Source organism: Miniopterus schreibersii (genome assembly GCF_964146895.1).
Source record: "Miniopterus schreibersii genome assembly, chromosome: 11".
Taxonomy (NCBI): domain Eukaryota; kingdom Metazoa; phylum Chordata; class Mammalia; order Chiroptera; family Miniopteridae; genus Miniopterus; species Miniopterus schreibersii.
Genome location: NC_138111.1, coordinates 14,838,775 through 14,858,653, shown reverse-complemented (window position 1 = coordinate 14,858,653; position 19,879 = coordinate 14,838,775). Strand labels below are relative to the sequence as shown.

At 44.1% G+C, this 19,879-nt stretch overlaps 1 protein-coding gene across 7 annotated transcripts in view; it reads left to right on the top strand.

Annotated features, from left to right (window-relative positions):
- The first annotated feature begins 629 nt into the window (after positions 1–629).
- CDK5RAP2 (CDK5 regulatory subunit associated protein 2) overlaps positions 630–19,879 on the top strand; it is a 157,157-nt gene continuing 137,907 nt past the window's right edge. For 6 of the 7 annotated variants that reach the window (XM_081151274.1, XM_081151276.1, XM_081151275.1 and 3 more), the window contains exons 1-3: positions 630–969; positions 10,072–10,139; positions 13,399–13,466. In XM_081151274.1, coding sequence (XP_081007400.1) covers positions 914–969; positions 10,072–10,139; positions 13,399–13,466 — 192 coding nt within the window. In that variant the 5' untranslated portion in view covers positions 630–913. The remainder of the gene's footprint in view (positions 970–10,071; positions 10,140–13,398; positions 13,467–19,879) is intronic. The other variant, XM_081151273.1, reaches the window with a different exon arrangement.

Here is a 19,879-nt window from a genome sequence, read left to right as displayed (position 1 = left end):
AGAGCGACCGCAGGTGGGGACGCGGCGGCCGGGCGGCGGCCCCGCGCGCGGGAGAGGCCCGGGGCCGCGGAGCCCGGATGCTGGCGCCCCGGGCGCGGCCCCGGCCCCGGCCCCGGCCCCCGGCGCACGGCTTTGGGAGTCGTTTTGTCTCTCTGGGCCTCAGTTTACTGATCTCAAGTGCGTTTGAGCCCTGAAGGTAATAAAGGATCCCTAGGAGAGATTGGAGAGTAAGTGTTGCTGACCACTTGGCTCATAGGAATGAGTTTGTTTCAAATTAATTGTACAAATTACTACTTGAGTTGGGATTCTACAGGTAGGATTTTTCCAAAGGGAGGCAGATTCGGATTATCTGATGAGTTTCAAGTCAAGGCGGAAAAATGCCTTTTGGAGGAACAGACTGTCAGGTTCGTGGTCATTATTCTAGAAAAGCACACAGCAGGTTACGAACCCCGAGGATTCCTGAGGGGCCGGAATCCCCAACTCCCGCTTAAAGTAACGGACCAAGGCCGACTTTAGCCCTCAACAAAGATGGCGCCTGCCCTGGCCTCGGCCTGACTGCCCTCACCAAATATGGCTGCTTGACATTCTTTCCTTAGTTTTGCTGGCTCAAGTGCGGACGTCCTGCCCTTAGTTAAGATGGCGGCCCGCCCGCGCTTCCCCTGCCCGGCTTCGGGTCCAGGCCGGTCGGCTTCACCGCACGCGCGTCCTTGACTCCGCCTCGCTTCCGTAGGAAAAGCGCCGGGAAAGATGGCGGCGGCTGTGGTTTGAATTCCAGCGGCGGCGCCGCCTGAGTCCGAACAAGAGCGGGATTGGAGGGGGCGGGGACCTGGAGAGCCGGGCAGGTCGCGACCGCAGGGGTACCAGTGGTGCCGCCACCACAGACCCCAATGCCACCACGTCCTCTGTGTCCGTGATGGACTCGGTTTTGGAAGAGGACGTCACCCTCCCTGGGACTCTCAGCGGCTGCAGGTGTGGCCAGGGTTTGGGGACGCTCGCGATAACCGGGTTGGGGTTCCCGCTGATGGTGGTTCTCTCTAGGCGAGAACTGGGGTTTGCTCTTGACGGTGTTTGAGGATCTCCGGACAGGGGCAGGTGTGGGGTGGGTTTCTTGCAGGGGGGTCTCTTTGGGGCCCCACCCGCTGATTCCGAGTGTGGGGGAACCGAGGGTCCCGACCGGCACCACACTCGCCTTTCGTGTTCCGGGACATTCTTTGGAGAGGCTGTGAGGGACAGGTGAGGCTTCTCTGAAGGGGGGGCCCTTGCTCTTGGGGTGCGCCATTAGTGGGAGCTGGTGGAGGGGCTGGACCGTGAGGGTACTTGACGGTTCACTCTGGTTTGGGGGTTTGCCTTCATTCTGGGGCGCGTAGTTGGTCTGTCCAGACGTTGCTGATGGGGTCAGATAGTCGCCACCAAGACTGAGGCAGGGGACTGCAGTGGACCTGGGCTGGAGTTGAATGGAATTGGATTCAAATCCAAGTCCTTTTACCCGGGTGACCTTGGTAGAGCGGCTTAACCTACTTTTCCATCTGCAAAATGGGGCCAGTGGTAATATCCACCCGACGGCGTCGGGGTGAGGAGTGAGGGAGCCGGTGCCTGCCGGCCAGTTGCTCGGCAAGCCTAGTGCCTGGCGCACAGCCGGTGCCTAAAATATGATTGCGTTGCCGCCATCATCATTGTCATCGTCCTCATCATCAATAGTAACAGGAGTTGGGGAATGACGGCCGAGAGTGGCCTCCCGATGGACCCGTCCCGAGAGGCAGGTCCCCTGGTGGGAAGGCCCGACGGAGCCTCGCCCTGCGCGGCCCCCGCTCCGGCCCCCGCTCCTGCCTGGGGAGTGGGCAGAAGGACCTGGGGGCGAGCCTGACTGGGACAACGCGGTGTTGATCCGGCGGGCTAGGGACAGGCTGCTGCTTTTAGCCCATGGGCCCTGATGGAAAGGGTGGCCGTATTATTTGTTGGGCAAACCTGGACCCTTTGAAGAGTGAAATAGGCACGATTAATGTTTACGCCTGGACAGCAGGCATAAACAAGTCCTGTCTTGGGCAAACCTGGACAAATAGTTGCTTTGTTAACTGAGAATCTACTATGGGTGAGGCAGAGCCAGGCCCTTTGCAGCACCTGCCTAATGGGTCCTGTGGTACATACAGTTCATCACGTCTCTTCATCTTCCGAGCACTGCCCCAGTACATTGTGGCATGACCTCTCACCCGGATTGTCCCGCTTTCCTTCAGGCCTCTAATATTAATTCAGTGTTCCCATGTATTATCATTCTAACTTGTAAGTTCTTGAAAGTTCTTTTTAGAATTAAATCTGATCATTACAGCCTGCTGCTTCATATGTTTAATGCTTCTCGTTGCCATTAAGATAAACTCCATTATTATTCACTCAGATAGCTTTTCTCGTCTCAGTGCCAGTTGGCCAGACCCAGCTGGATTTCTATCCCAATTCTGCCACTTAACAATCCTGTGACTTTGGATAGGTCACTTACTCTCTGAGCCTGTTGTCATCATCTGTAAAGTGGGTGAGTCTATTAAAAAGGCTTAGCCCAGTGTCTGATCCAGGGTAGCAACTGAACAGGTCATCAAATATTCTTCCTTCCCTGCTCTCCCTGACTTTGCAGGACCCAGGGGCTACATACATTCCTGGCAACCAATCTCTTACTCACCTGTTTCAAACCCTCCCTGGCTCCTTTCCACACTCAGGATGAAGTTCTTTACTAGAGCTTCCAAGGCCCTTCCTAATCTGTCCTCATGTACTTCACAGCCTCCTTTGTCCACGCTCTCCCTACCCTGTTTCCTCCCCCGGCTCTTCACTCTGCCTGCTGCCAAACTCTTTGTCATGAATGATCTTGCCTTGCTCTTTTTTACTGCTTGGCCTGTGCACTTGCTGGTCTTGCTGCCTGGATTGCCCTCCGTACGCCCCTTTGCCTATTATTTTTCAGGTCTCAATTTAGATGTCACTGCAAGGAAGCCTTCACTGACATTCCCCCATTCCCACCTGGGTCCTCTGCACTGTTCTAGCTGCCCCATCCATCACTGACCCTATCTCAGCCCATACCTTGCTAAATTTTATTGACTAGTGCTGTCCAACAGAAATATAACTTGAGCTCCATATGTAATTTAAATTTTTATAGTAGCCAAATTAAAAAAATAAAAAGAAACAGGTGAAATTAATTTTGATACTGTATTTTATTTAATTCAGTATTTCTATATATTATCATTCTAACTTGTAAACAACAGAAAATTATTAATAATTATTAAAATTATTTTGCATTCTTTTTTATCTGATTGAGTCTTTGAAGTCAGGTATATATTTTATGCCTACAGCAGTTCTCAATGTGGATTAATCACATCAGGTGCTCAGTACATATATGTGGCTGATCACTCCTGTATTGGACAGTGCAGGTATGCTGTTCACTTGTCCATCTCCCAGATTAGACTATGACCTATTTGAGAGCAGGGGCTGCGTTTTGATCATCTTGGTAACCCTACTTCCTAACCTGGTAGCTGGCTCATAAATGGGCCTCAGTAACTACTTGTTAAATCACTTGAATAAACAATGATGTTTTGATAGTGTTATCCCCTTTTTATAGGTGAGGACACTGAGGCTCAGAGAGGTCAAGTGAACAGCCTGGGATCCACAAAAAAGTACACAATTGAGCAGGGGTTCAAATCCAGGCCTACTGACACCAAAGCTTGGCTCTCAGTAACCTGTCCTGCCTTCTGACTGGTTCTCTGTACCTTTTCTGAGAGGATTCTGGGAGGGTTTTTCAGAGCTGCTGGTACTTGAGCTGGCCCTTAAAGACTGATGTCACAGTGGAAGAGAAAAGTCCCTAGAATAAAATCACCTCGTCTTCTAATATGAGTACTCTTCTGCTTGGCAATTTCCAAGCCCCAGTTTTAGAGACTAAACTGGAGTCCAGTTTGTCCTTAGACTTGTTGAATTAGGTTAGTGTGCGTCATTCTCTCTAAACCTGATCACCTGTGGGTGCCCCAAAGCGCTCCAGCCCTGCGACATTTAGGCCCAGATCCCAGCCCCAGGAACCTCACCCAGGCTAAGGCCCTTTATTAAGCCCTGCCTGGTGGTGTCAAAAGAACCTGGGCTTTGTACTCAGGATGACTGAGTCTGAATCCTGCTTCAGCCAGTTACTAGCTGTATTGCTTGAGTAATTCACTTAACCCTTGTGAGCCTCAGTTTCTCTCCAGTGGCAATATCTATTTTATCTGTGTAGATATTACCTGATAATATCTGTTTTATCTGGATGTCTGTGTAGATGATGGAGATTGTATATAGCCTGGCACCTACTGGGAGTGCATTAAATGTTAATTGTTTTTGTTATATTGTTACCATGTTCCACTGTTTCCTGGACAAAATCCTCTGCGCCCACAACCCTGGGTCCATCCCTTTGTTTTCATGCCCAGGATTCTGCTTCTCCCTAACAGTGAGCTTCCTAAAACCTGGGCCCAGCTTGTCCATCTATAGGTCCTTCCAACACATGGCCACTACATGCTTGCTGTCTATTTAGGGGTGGAGCAAAAAAGAAATGTTTTCTTATAAGTTTATACTTTTCTAAAAGTTTGTATAGTTTATACTTTATCAGGCAAAGAATGCCTTCATGGAATTTTGTAGAAGGAGTTTGAGAAAGGGGATGGTGGAGTGAAGTTTTCAATGAAAGCCTAAAAGGTTGATCCAAGGCTGACCTTGGGTCAGGGGTACTGCTAGACTGTGAGGTTTGAGGAGAGCACTCCTTATCACCAGTGTAAACTCTGAGGGCAGAGAGCACATCTGGCTTGTTACCTCCTCTATCTTTAGACCTAGGTCCATCTCTGGCACATAGGAGAGGCTCAACAAATTTGTGTTGAATGAATCAGTTTTGTTCAGTCTCTGTTTGAAAAGCTAAATACTACGTAAACATATGTCCTATGTTTAGTAGTGAAATGCTGCTATGTAATCACTGAAAAAGTGCACATACAGAGTATCAACTGGTACAGTCTTTCTAGAACACAATTTGGCATCTATTAACATTAAAAATGTGCCTGTGTGTTTTTTAACAGCTTTATTGAAATATAATTTATATTCCATTAAGTTCACCATTTAAAATATACTACTTAATGATTTTTCAGTATTTTTATGGAGTTATGTAACCTTCACCAAAATTTAATTTTAGAATATTTTTATCATCCAAAAATTATGCCCATTTGCAGTTGCTCCCTGTCTTAGTCAGCTTGGGCTGCTGTAACAAAAATACTGTAGACTGGGTGACTTATAGACAACAGAAATTTATTTCTCATTGTTCTGTAGGCTGGAAGTTCAAGATCAGGGTGCCAGCGTGGTCAGGTTCTGGTGAGACCCTCATCCAGGTTGGAGACTGCTGACTTCTTAGTGTATCCTCATGTGGAAGAGAGTAGAAAGAGGAATCAAGCTCTTGCTCATCTCTTATAAGGACACTAACCCCATTCATGAGGGCTCTACCCTCATGACCTCGTTTCCCAAAGCCCCATCTCCTAATACCATCACATGGGAGGGGAGGGTTTCAACATGAATTTTGGAGGGTCACAAACATTCAGTTCATAACACTCTCCATATCTTCTTTCCCCACTTCAGCCTTAGGCAACTACCATCTACTTTTTGTCTATAGAATCGCCTATTCTGGACATTTCCTATAAATAGGATCTTACAATATGTTGTCTTTGAGAGATTCATCCACGTTGTAGCTCGCATCCTTTTTATGGCTGAATAATATTCCATTGTTTACATGTGCCATATTTTGTTTATTCATTCATTGGTTTGTAACATTAGAGTTTTACTTTTTTGGCTATTATGAATAATATTGCTGTGAAATTTATTTGTATACAAGTCTTTTGTATGGACATATGTTTTCATTTCTCTCTAGGTATATACTTGGGAGTGGAATTGCTGAGTCATGTGATAAAACTATATTTAACATTTTGAGGAACTTTCCGACTCTTTTTCCAAAGTGGCTGCACCATTTTACACTCTGATCAGCAGTGTATGAGGGTTCTTATTTCTCCATAGCCTCACCAACACTTGTTATTGTCTGTCTTTTTTATTGTAGCCGTCCATGGAAGTGTGACTTGGTATCTCACTGTGGTATTGATTTTCATTTCCCTAATGACCAATGATGAGCATTTTTTCATGTGCTTATTAGCCATTTGTATATTTTCAAACTCTTTGCCCATTCAAAAATTGTGAATATGTTTTGGCCCAGCAGTTTCACTTCTTGTTACCTATCCACAAGAAATCCTCATGCATGTGCACAAGGAGACCTGTATGAGGATGTTTGAACAGCATTGTTTATAAAAGGAAAAACTTGGAAACACATTGAATTACCATAAGGGGACTGTGTAAATACAGATCCTTTCAAAAGTGTCTTTTAGACTGTGACCCGTGGCAGCTCATGAAATTCAATTTAGAGTTTACATTCAGAATTTTATAAAATGAAATAGAACAGAATAGAATACATTTCAGGAATTAAGGGTAATATATTTCCTCCTATTGGTCGTGGGCAGTACATTTTGGAAAAGAGTGCTGTAGAATGCTTTGCAGGAGTTAAACACATTGAGGGAGATACATTTGTACTGTCATGAAAATATCTTTAGGACACATTAAGTGAAGAAAAGACGCAGAATAATATATAGAGTTTGATTGCATTTATTTATTTTTAAGCCACAAGATAAAACTATGTCTCTGTGTATGTAAATACATAGAAAAAGGTCTGGAAGGATACATGTCTTAGTGGTAGCAGTGGTTACCTCTGAATGGGAGTGAGGAGTAGTTAGAGAACTGTAGGCTTATCTCTGTTTTTGCATTTATATATTTCTTCTCTAAAGATAAATAACATAGAATGGCAAATGAATTGTTGAAAGGCAAATAAAAATGCGCTTGTTGGTATAATTGTTTTCTGAAAGTGACGTTCAGTCCCATCCACGGCTCTCATAACACTTTCCCAATGAAACACTTAGTCCTTGCTTGGGGCCTGTGGTGTGAATGGACAATTGTTGCTGCCATATACAAACACAGAAAGAGATCGCTCCTATTGAGTGGCCGTAGAGCAAGATAGGAGGATGAGCTGGCGAAGCTCAGGTGGGTGTCCATTCATTCAGTCAGCAAGTAGTTGGCTAACAGCAGTCGAGGTGGCCCTGCGCTGTGGCGAGCAAGCACTGGAAATCCTCTGCGTCCGTTCATTTGGACCTCCCCACAGTCCCCTGGAGGAAGGTGTTAGGGGTGCCAGGGTGATGTAGAGGTTAAGAACATAGGGTTTGAAATCCAGCTAGCTTGGCTTTTGCAGTTTATTAACTTTTCTGGGCCTCTGTGTCCTCATTTTTAAAAATGGCAACATTTAAAAACTACCACGTACCACAGAAGGGTTGTGGTGAGTCTTAAATGGGAGGCTGCCTGTCCTCCTCCCATGTGGTTCCCGCTCAGAATCAGTGCCCTATATGGCAGACTTGTTATAATTTTGCTGGGTTTTTCTGGATTTGGTCTCAGCTTTGCTACTAATGCTTTGTGATTTTGAGCAGGTAAGTTCCTTCCTCTTTCTGGGCCTTAGTCTCTCCCATCTGTACCATGATAAAACCATATCTAAGCCCTCTTTTTTTGCTTGCATAGGTTTGATTTCTCATGAGGCTCTATGAAGCCCCAACCTTAGTTCTCAGGCTAAAAATGAGTGATCAGAATGGGAAGAGGGAGCTACTTAGAGCTGGAAGGGCAGCTGGAACTGACTGGAGTGTGCAGATGACAGATTCATAGCATTCTAAAAGTGGTAGGTACTCCCTGGATGGGTGGCTCAGTTGGTTGGAGCATCATCCCATACATCAAAAGGTTGTGGGTTCGATTCCCAGTCAGAGCACATACCTAGGTTGTGGATTCGACTACCAGTTGTGCGTAAAGGCGGAAAACTGATCAATGTTTCTCTCTCTCTCTCCCTTCCTTTCTCTCTAGAATCAATAAAAACATATCCTTTTCCCTGGCTGGTGTGACTCAGTTGGTTGGAGTGTCGTCCTGTATACCAAGGGGTGATAGGTTTGATTCCTAGTCAGGGCACATACCCAGGTTGTGGGTTCAATCCCTGGTTGAGGCTCATGTGGGAGGCAGCCAATAGATGTGTCTCTCTCACATTGATGTTTCTCTCTCTCTCTTTCTCTTCCTCCTTCCCTCCCTCCCTCTAAAATAAAAAACAAGCAAAACAAAACAAACAACATATCCTCGGATGAGGATTATTTAAAAAAAGTGGGTAGGTAAAACCCAAGTGGAAACTTGGCAGGAGCCAGACAGGAATTTCTGCAATATGTAGTGGTTTCTTCTAAGAGTTGGGACGTCAAATGTCATTTTTCAAACTTTAGTGTTTGCCTGTTGGAAACTATCTAAGACCAAATTCTTTGGCTTTGCCTACCAGGTAGTTTTCAACCGTGATTGATCTTGGTTTGAGTAATTGATGAGCCATTTTAGCCAGTGGGAGTCATTCAATAGCTGTGGTGCAAAGAACCCTGGATTGGGAATGTAGAGACTAGACTGTAGGCTGAGTTTGACTGGTGGGTAACCTTGTGTGTGCCCTTGGGCCTTTGGGCCACTATCTGCAAAGGGTGGTGATTGAACTTGATTTTAATTTTTAAGAAAATTCAATTTAGAAAATGGAGTTTCTCTTTTTAGTGATGCTTATTGGAGGGAATTGAGAATTATAGAAAATTAAAAGAGGAAAATCCCTCATTTCCACAAATGATGATTTTAAATATTTCCTTTGTCTCGTTATGTATTTATAGCCCACCTAATTTAGAATTGACTTCAGTGTATACGTATATTTTTGAATAATTGAGGGTATATTCTACTTAAATTTTTTTCAGTTGTCTTTATAGCAGACACATGTAATCATTCTCTTGATGTTGGACTTTTATGATACCCATTTTTCTGCTTGGCACTCATCTTGGCGGTGCATGCCAGCTTTAAGTTTGGCGATCAGTCAGAATTGTCTTCAGAACAAAATGGATTCAGATTTAGAGGTCTGGAAAGAACAAACTGTCAAGTAGTCAAGCTGAGCTTCCATCAACTCCTACTTTACAGCTTGGGACAGGAATGCATCATTGCAGGTTAGACATAAAAGGCTTGGAATCTGGACTTGGTTTTCTATTTAACTACCATGCAACCCTGGATAGGCCACTGAAATTATCTAGATGATACCACCTTCCTTTGAAAAATGCATGGACCCTCAGAGAATTGGGTAGCTCTCATGATAGTCAATCATTTATAAATTATAAAGCACTGTATGTTTCTAGGTGACAGTGATATTTTGCTTCCATCTATGGGGTACCCACAGTATGCAGGTACCTTGCTGGGTATTTGTGTCTTGTTCAGTTGTCAGTTACTCTATGAAATGGCTGCTGTTCTCCTTTCACAAAAGAAGGAAGCAAAGCCTGGAGGGGTATGTGGCAGAGCTTAGAATAGAATCCAGGGTAGTGTCTTTTGTGTTAAACCACTCCTCCTGTTATGGTTTAATTTTCTGACAATGTCTTCAGATCTTCACTGTACCTATTTTTATAATTCACGTAGTAAAATTTGGATCAGTGAATTTTGCATTTTTTGTTTGATGTACTTAAAGCATTTGAATTGGTGCCTGATTCTTGGAAGCTTAATTTTTGGTTGTGATAAGTATATTAATAATAGTAATGACAAAAACAATAGATGCCACTTATTAAATGTTTACCATGTGCTGTGTGTTTATATACGTTAACTCATTTAATCTTCACAGCTAGCTGGTGGTATTCCCATGTAACAGATTAAGAGAGTGAGACTCAGAAACTTGTATTTGGCACAGTGCCTCTGCACCTACTGCATATATGGCACACAGAACATTTGATGTGTGAGTGAATGCCCAGCCTTCCTGAGGGTCACTCAGCTATGGAGTTCTTAACCTTGGTACTGCATGCCTCCTACACGGCTCAGCTCTGTGTCTCTCATTGGCCGCAGCCTGATGGTTGTCATGTGCGGCCTAGGCAGTCTTAACCATCTCTGTTGTTCAAACACTAACTCATCTCTTATGCACATGTTCTCTCTTAGTGGCCTTGTTCCCAAGTTACCAGATGACCTGGAAGGCATCAGCCCCATTGCCGGTTTGGGAAATGGTGGTAAGTACACAGAGTGGGCATTCTCTTGAGTAAGAACAAGGGAAGTAAACACCAGACCATGAGGGCCTTGAGGCCTTGAGCCTGGGACTGGACTGTGACGTCTCTGGGGCCCAGAGCCGACCCTGGCTGGCCTGGCTAGGTGCTCACAGTGGGTGCTCAGTATTTTATATATGCACTGATTTGTTATTCACCTCCTTTCCTAAACACAGGACTAGAGGAATTGGTGTCCTTTAGGCCATATTTCATGAGTTTTCTTTCTTGCTACTAAGCTTGGAGGGATTCAGTCTGTGTTTGCTAAGCTGAATGATTACATGGAGGCTGGACTTTGAATTGGTGACTAGTCAGGCACAGAAGATCTGTTGGTCCCCACTGCTGAGTGGCTGGAGGCCGCGGAGAGCTGCTGTGTGAACTCTCCTGTGCCAAGGCCTTCCTGGCAGGCTGCTGGATCCCATCTGCAGGCAGAGGCCCAGCATTCCTACGCAGACCTGCCCTTTGGAGACAGATAGCTGGTAGACCCAGGAGACGGTGCTGCGTAAATAAGCCGTGAGTCACGGTGAAGCCGGCTATGAAGAGACTTTCTGCTTTGCAGTGTGCATTTTGCTAAGCATTCTGCTTAATTTTTTTTAATCCTCACCCGAGGATATTTTTCCATTGATTTTTAGACGGGGAGAGAGAGAGAAAAACATCTATGTGAGAGAGACACATCAATTGGTTGCCTCCCCGACACGCCCTGACTGGGGTCGGGAATCCAGCCTGTAGCCTGTAGCCATGCCCTTGACCGGGAATTGAACCCGTAAACCTTTGGTCTGAGGGCTGATGCTCTAACCACTGAGCCAAACCGGCCAGGGCAATTCTGCATAATTTTTGTTTTTGAAAAAGGTGCAAGCTATTGTAAGTGCCTGTGGGAAGTGCTAATAATTTGACTTGCTGAAATATCTTAGAGGTATTTTGACTTGTGTTTTATTCTCTTCTCCAAAATGATGAGATATGTACAAAAGGAAGAGGTTTTTAGAGCAGGTCATATAAATGTCACAAGGTCTGTTTCTAGAGAATACTTCAGCTTATAGGCCACCCTTAGGTTTTCCTTCAGAATATGTTAACTTTTACTTTTAGCACAAAATCCAACAATTCAGCCTTTTGCTCTTCCTGCCCACAGGCAGTTAGAAGCAGAAAGTTGGTAGGCCTGCTCCTTAATTCAGCCCATGTGTGCGTCTGCTTCATGCCAGGCTGCAGGCTAAGCACTGGGATTCAATCTTGAACAGGTCACAGTCAGGCTGAGAAGTCAGACAATTAAACAAAGAATTATTATGGCAAGTCATGCGATGAATGTAATGAGCAAAGAAGTATGAATTTCCCAAGAAACCGGTATTGGAGCCAAGAATTGAAGAATGACTAAGACCCAGATAGGGACAGAGGCACAGATGACCCAGCCTGTCCCGTGTGAGGAACGGGAACACAGGTCTATGTGCACTAAGTCTGGCGAACAGGGTCCCTCACCACCTGCCCCTGCCCAACTCCTGAGCCCCTTTTCTGTTTAGTGGTCCAGAGCACCGTGCCCATTCCGACTTCTGGGCCTTTACATGGGAAGTTTCTTTGCCTTTTGCGCCCTTGTCTGCCCGCTGCCTCTTTAAGACTGAGCTTGAAGCTCACTGCCTTCCCTGGCTCTCCTCAGCTTGACTTAGGTGCACTTTCCTCTCTGAAACTTATGTATTTCATTTCACTGTATTTCATTGAGTCCTGTTGACTACTTTAAAAATATCCAGAGTTAGACCACTTCTGGTCTAATTCTGACTCACGTATATACTTCTGCCACCCTGGTCTAAGCCACCGTGAACTCTGGCTTAGATTGTCCCCGTATTCTCCTAACTGGTCTCCTTGTTCCTAAGCGCCTTTCAGTCTGTTCTCAGAACAGCAGCCAGAGGGAGCCTGTAGAAGCCAGAGTCTGATCATATTACTTCTGAACTTAGAGTCCTTTGTTGGCTCTCGGAGTCCTGAGAAGAGCCTGCAGGGCCATCCACAGTCTGTCCCCCAGTACCTTACTTACCTCCTCTCTGGCCCTTTTAGTCCGTTGGCATCATGACTGGTCCTCAGACCCACTAGTCATGCTCCCACTTCAGGCTTCTCCCTTTACCCTTCCCTTCAAGTCTGCCCAGATGTCACCTTCTCAGTGAAACCTTCCTTAATTTAACCACTTTACTTAAAATTACAATCCTCGCCCCTCTTGGTATTTCGTATCCTTATCCACTCTGTTTTTCTCCGTAGCATTTATCACATTTTAACATACTATGTTATTGTCCTATGATTTTGTTTATTGTCTGTCTCCTCTTCCAGATATCAGCTCCATTTGTTTTGCTTCCTGATATAGCCACATCTAGAATGATGCCTAGCAGAGAAGGGGCCCTCTATGCATATTTGTTGGAAGAATGCATTTACTCAGCAGCTAAAAAGTGCCACGCCCTTTGTGCAGCATAATAGCTTGTGTCCATCTCTGTCTTACCCACTAGACTGGGGACCTCTTGGGCTCTGCATCACTGTCTCCTTCACTGTTGTTTCCCCAGCACCTAGCTTGGCACAGAGTAGGGGTGTAATACATGTTTGCTGAATTAATGAAGCTGTGGAAAAATTGGGTTTTGGCAAAGTCTTTAATCATTCCAAAGCAGGGATCAGCAGTTTCCGACACTGCCTGCTTTTGAAAATCAGCTTTTATTGGAACACAGCTTCTTTATTGGTTTTTGAATTGTCTGTGGCTGTTTTTGTGCTGCAGCAGAAGAGTTAGTAATGTAGCTGTCTTAGATTTGTAACAAAGTTTAGGCTTTATGTATGGCCTGCAAAGCCTATAGTATTTGTTGTCTGGTGTCTTTAAAATGTTGCCAACCTCTGCTGTCAAGTCATACATGCTTTGTTTTAGTTGCTGACATGTGAGATGACATCCTGGTCAGCAGAATAATTTAATGACAAAGGGTAAGGAAGTGCATATCAGGACGGTGCTGCTTCACCACATGCCCAGTGCATTTTCTGGTTCATCCTCTGGCACACATTATTACATTGGGGCCAGTTTAAGTAATTTGTAAATATTTGAAATCTAATGGTTTAGAGCTTTCCCTGGACTCAAATCAGTAATTCACAATAGACAGAAAGTACCTGCAGAATATACTGTGCAAGCTATTCTCATTGTTTTCTTCTCTAGGCTCTATTCCCTGATAGGGATGCTGGGTGATTTGCATACCATGATATTTTTGTCTATTTTACCTTTTTGTAGTGCTCCCAAAGGTGTCAGAAGAAACGGTGTCTCCCACCAGAGCACGGAACATGAAGGACTTTGAAAATGTAAGTGGAGATACCAAGTTACTGTCCCTAATAAGTCCTGCCTGCCGCTGTCTAAGCAGACCCAGGAGGGAGCTGCATTTCTTGACAAGTGTCTAAGCTGGATAATGCCAGAGTTCGGAGGGATATTGTGTCTCTTGGGCATTCTCTGTGCGACTGTTGCATACCTAGGTAGTCGGCCCTTTAACATGTGGGCCAGTTATGGGTTCTAACAGGATCAGCAATTTCCAACTTGGGGGAAGGTGGTGTATTTTTGGTGTCCTGAACATGAGGGTATTACCGTATTGCACTGTTGAGAGAGCTTATAGTTGTCAAGGGCTTTCTTGTAATGTCAGGCGCCTTATTTACGGTCCCCATTTAATCTTTGCTACAATTCTATGAGGTGTTTTGAATTATCCCCATTTTACAGATAAGGGATCACATAATACTTAAGTGGCAGAGCTGGGGTTTGAATCCAGGTTTTTAATGATTCCAAAGTCATTATTCTTTTCACCACATTGGGGCGACTCCTTGCATCTTGTTGCTGTTGAATGAAACGTGAGCAGCCTGGACCTAGTTCTGTGTGGTAATTGTCTGAGGATGGATTACTTGGTGATAGATTTGGCTCCTGTGCTTAATGTCTTTTGGCACCATGTCTTTCATTTGTTAGTGGAGGGGGTTTGTTGTCAAGTAACAGGAAAATAAGGTTATTTTCCCAATTCCAAGTCTCCTTAACAAGTTACCTGTTCAATGCTTTCATTTATCATGGAGAGAATTAGACCCGTCTTCATTTATAACCAAATGAAATCCATACCATGCAAGATATGGGAGATATTTATCAGAGAGAAGATGGAGGACACAGAGGGAAGGGCGTTCCACAGTCATGTTTCTCTCTCCCCAGTTGTCTACAGAACAGAGCGGTACTGTCTCTGGATTTGATTTAGAATACTCATTACTGCTAATAGTTATCTGCAAACCACCAGTGACCAATTGAAGAAATGACTTGTCAGATCTGTAATGGAAACAAGTAATTTCTGAGCTTTGAGTTGTTATAATTTCAACTGTGCAACTTGATCTATGCTGTGGGGTCTGGGGCTTCAAACAAATGAGATTTGATTATTTCACATTGTGTATAATTAAAATGTGCTCTACTCTTAAATGGTTGTTCCTGTTTTATCATAAGAGTAATAATAGCTACTGCTTATTGAGCTCTTGCTCTGAGCTGGACACTTACGTGTTAGACTCTTCACATACATTACATTAATATTAAAGCAGCTCTGCAAGATAGTTATTTAATTTACAAAGGGCACAGTTTTGAATTTTTCTAGATGGAAAAATTTAATAGACTCTTAGAATTTTTGTTTCACATTTTATTGTCTGCCTTTTAACCTGGGAGGAATCTTAGAGTTGCATCCAAGCCTCTATTATAGGTAGGAGAAGCTGAGGCCCAGGGGTGTGACATGGCAAAGCTGTTCTCAAAGCACCACAGCCTCTGGAGCCAGACTGCCTGCTCATTCACTTCTTCTGGGTGACCTTGGGCCAGTCACTTAACAGTTTCTATTTCATAGCGCTGTTGTGAGGATTAAAGGCGTGAATGTGTGTGAAGCACGTGTGCCTAACCCAGCTCATCCTGTGTGTCAGCTCCTGCTCCTTCTTATTGTTATTGGTATATTTATTATTGTGATTTTTTTCCTACTCTGCATATGATTTAAGTTTCCCTTGCTCAGATGTGCTCTTGATGACCTAAGTACTATTTTTCTTAAAGGCGAGGAAGAGCCTTCCATGCCAATATGTTTTAGGATTTATGGGTTTTTGTTTTTTTTATGACTGTGGTCCTTTGGCTGCTGTTAGGTTTTTATGGCATTAGTATTTTTTACTGTAGCATTTTCAAGAGCAAATTCTCAGTTGAAATTGAAATGACCACACTGTTCTCAGTGTCTCCCTTTTAGGTCTTTATAAGTCATTCAAAATTTTCTTTTGGCCTGAGCTACCCACTGCATGACCTCTGTGTTGAGGTAGTCTGCACTTTCTGCGGGGTGCTTATAGGAAATGCTCTTGGCATGTCATGCTAATATTCAAGTCAGCATGCATATTAAAGAGGAGACTGGAATACTTTTAATTTAAGAGGAAACTTATGATTCTTCTTATAGTCTCAGATGATGGGTATCTGAGCATCAGGGTCTGTTAGCTAGCATCTAGCAAGACATAGGCCTCGCTCTGGTTTTGCTCAGAGTTCATCTGTTCATCAGTAAATATTTTCAGATATATACCCTGTACCAGGATAGGCCAGGGGCTGGGGGATTTGCAGTAGTTAATACTGGATACATCTCCCTGTCAAGAGGCTCACAATCTAGTTGGGGAGATGGAGAGGAAAATAGTGCAGTGATAGAGATAAGTACAGGGCTCTGTGGGGCACAGAGGAGGGGCCCTTAATCTGGCTTGGGGGATTCAGGGAAGCCTCCCTGGAGGAGGTGTTCCTTGAGTTGGGTCTTCAGGGACGAGGAGGGATTAGCCAAGGCTAGAGGTCTGGGAGAGCTGTCCCAGATACAAGGACTCACGTGGGCAAATGTAGAGGCATGATAGGGTGTGATGAATTTAGAGAACTGTAAGTTCCCTTTGGCTGGAAGGAGACTGTGTGAGGGGACCTGAGAGAAGTGAGGCCTTGAAGCAGGCAGGAGTCGGATCCTATATGCTACAGTATTTTGTTTAATTTTGTTCTGAAGATGAAGGGGAGCCATTGATGGATTTTAATCTGGGAGGGAAATGACCAAATTACACTTTCAGGTCACCCAGACTACTGAGAGCATGAAGGGAGCAAGGCTGGGGGCAGTGCGATCAGTTGAAAGGTTGCTCTGTGTGTGTGTGGCCTTGTGGGGAAGGGGATGATGCTGGAGCTAAGGGATGGCGTCACAAGATGTTTAGAAGAAAGTCAGAATTTCAGAGCCAGAGCAATGCCAGGAGTCCCTTCATTTAACACATGGGGACTCTGAAGCCCAGAGAGTGGGAGGGACTTCTTCAGGCTTTGAACTTGAGTCTCCTGGCCCAGGAAGTCTTTCTACTCCACTCTGCTATTCTCTGCAAGGCCTCACTCTGATATGTGAAATCCGCATGCCTTCTTTGGGTCTTTAAGCTGGTAATCCACTGCCTAGTATCTTCATTAGCTGATGGTATTATCACCTCTGTGGCAGGCCTATGGTAGGAAATTGGCAAATCAGTTTGGTCTTCAGTGGGAGCCTGTCTTATTGGACCCAGAATCTGGTTCAGCATATCCAGTCAGTCCAGTAGCAATCCTTATTTCATATATATATGAGTTTAATTCTGGCTTTTTTTGTGACCTTCCTGACAGAGAATGATGGGTAGCTTTCTACCTCCATTAATACTACTGATGGATAGTATTATTTAATGACTGTCTAAAGTTCAGAAAGACATAGTAAAAGGGATGGATTGAACTGTAATTTACATAATCTTTTATTGTGGGACATTCCAGATTGTTTCTAATTTTTCACCAGTACAAACAAAGCCGTGATGAATATCTTTGTGCACATATCTTTTTACAGTTATGTGATTATTTTCTTAGGGTGAATTCTGCTGCTCATGTCTCATACCCACCTGCCCTGAGGTGCTAGTGTTGTATCCAGGCCCTTGTTCCTTTTTGTTGAAAATTCTTGGTCTCAGCTGAGGCAGTTGGTCAAATTTAGTGTTTTCTCTGAGGAATGGCGAGGAGGTTCACATCTTCAAATTTGCTCTGTAACCTCTATGTTGTGAGTTGCTTATTATTACCAGGAAATAGCTCCCTTCACCCCCCCACCCCTTTTGTCATAAAAAAAAATATAACTCTTGAGCCCACTAATCCATTTTTGGGACAATTTATTCTCAGGAAACAACCTGGTAGAAGGAAAAAGCTCTGTGCATGGTGTTTGTTGCCACATTGTGTATAATTGTGAAAAATTGGGAACAAAGGGATTATATTTTACATTTGTTATTTCTTTGGCTTCTTGTAGAAAGCTTGTGATGAAGGTATTTCACAGATGAGGAAGCTGAGTTTGGAGAGATTAAATGACTTGCCCATGAGCTTGGTGTGATTGAGAAACTCAAAGCAGGCAAAATTCAAGCCTGGTCTTTTTGATTATAAAGGCTGAATGCTTTCCACTAGATCACATTGACCGCATAGATGCTCAGTAGAGAAATGTGAAATAATTGAGAGTGAGTCAGTTCAGTAGAATTGAGTGCAATCATTTTAAGTGATAATTATGCATAATTCTGCAACAATAATTTGATATTAGGGGAAAGCAATGGAATATTAAAACTTATGTTATAATTTTATTAAAAATGTATATTTATGAATGTTATCGCTACAGTACTGATTGTTAATAAATAGATGTTGGCCTAGGAACAGTTTTATTGATCATTTGAGGACACCAGGGAGAGTACTGGAATCAGAAACTAATTCCAATACCTCACTTAGGTGCTGCCGGCAGGGTCTCACATGCAGTATTGGTAGGTTTTTGCGACGCTCAGGTGAGTGGTCTAAAGTTTTTGGACTTTCAGAGAGGATAAGAAATTGGCAGTGGTCTGAAGATCTGCTTAATGAGGGCTTGAGTGGAAGTGGGTTTCCTTCGGAAGCCAGCCTTTGTTTCCGTCACAACACCCTGTGAGGTCATTGGTTTTTTAAAAAAATATATCTTTCTTGATTTCAGAGAGAGAAAGGGAGAGGGAGAGAGGGATAGAAACATCAATGATGAAAGAGTCATCATTGATCGGCTGCCTCCCTCCTGCACGCCCCCGACTGGGGATCGAGCCCACAACCTGGACATGTGCCCTGACCAGGAATCGAACCGGGATCTCCTGGATCGTAGGCCGACGCTTCACCGCTGAGCCACACCCGGCTGGGCAGGTCATTGGTTTTTATCCTCATTTTATAGATGAGCCAATAAAGATGTTAAATAATTTTCCCAAGGTTACACGACACAGGTGGCAGCATTGGGAGTTCAGTCCTCTCTGCTGCCCCCAGGGCCTTGCTCTAGCCATTACTGCTCTGAATCAAAGAATGATTTGGTGGGTGAGCTTCAGCTTTGGAGGCCCTGGCTCTTGCAAGCTGTTGAAACTGATCGCCAGAGTGTGGTCTGTTGCTTAGATTTCAGTTAAGGTGGGCCTGGTTGGAGATGCCCTGATTGTTTTTCATATTGTTGATTTTTATTTTTCTTCCCTTTTTGGTGGAGCTCTAGGTAGGGCAAGGCTTTTAATAGGGAGTGAGAGTGGGAGGAAGCCAGAAGGACTGAGTGGCAGCTCCTTCAAAGTGGGGCCCATGTCCAGCTTCTGAAAGCACCACCCGTAATCATGCTGGATGTTTCCCTTTTCAGATGGCTGCAGTTCCACAACAACACTGGGTTCTGAAGGCGGGAATGTGGCAAGTACAGCTGCTGCATGAGCTTACTTTTGAGCATTAGGTTTCTGAGTCATATTTGGTGGGTTTTCTATTTTGATGTATTTATTCCTACTGTATGGTAAGCTGTTTTCAGTTTTTTCAGTTCAAGTTTTTAAAATTTTTTGAACTTGTTCTCATAAAGGGAGAAATACAAATGAGAAGACTATTAATATGTTTTAAGTTTTATGCTGTGCTAGGCATAATACTAAACAGTGAAATTAATTTCTTCTAATCCTTGTAATAGCTCTCTGAAAAAGGCATTATTATAATCCCATTTTTATAGATAAAGGAACTGAGGCAAACGGGAAATTGAATATGACTAAAGTCATACAGCTAGTAAGGTAGCCTGGATTGTATTTATTTATTAATTCATTCATTTAGCAAACATTGATTGAATGTCTGCTATGTTCTAGCTACTGTGCTAAAGCCTCAGGGTCGTGAACAGATAAGTTCTGTGCTCTCAAGAAGTGGATAATATTAATATAATGAACATAATAAATAGATATGTCAGTAAATAAGGCAAATACAGATTGTGAAAAGTTCTAGCAAGAAAATAAGAGTTGTGTGTTGGAGCGTGACTTGGTGGAGGTGGTAGAAATGGGGACTACCTTAGATGGGATAATTAGGAAGGGCCCCTCTGAGTTGGTGACATTTGAGCTGAAATGGAAAGGATGAGACCAAGCCATCCTGGCAAGTGCTGCAGGAAGAGCAGTACAGACAGAGAGGGGCTGGGCTTACTTGAGGACCAGAAAGGAGCCAGTGAGGCTGGGATATTGTGAGCAAGGGAGAGGATATACATGATGAGACTAGAGAGGCCGGCCGGAGCCAGATCATATGGCGCTTTGCGGCTGTGCCTGGGAGCTCTCCTCTAAGAGCGGTGGAGAAAAAAACAGTGGAGTGATGTGAGACAGGTCTGTCTGACTCTCATGCTTCCTTGCATCGCACTGCCTTGAAGAAATTCTTACGTGTTTGTCCACCCATCCAGCCGTTGGGTAGTTAGTGACTGTCTCTG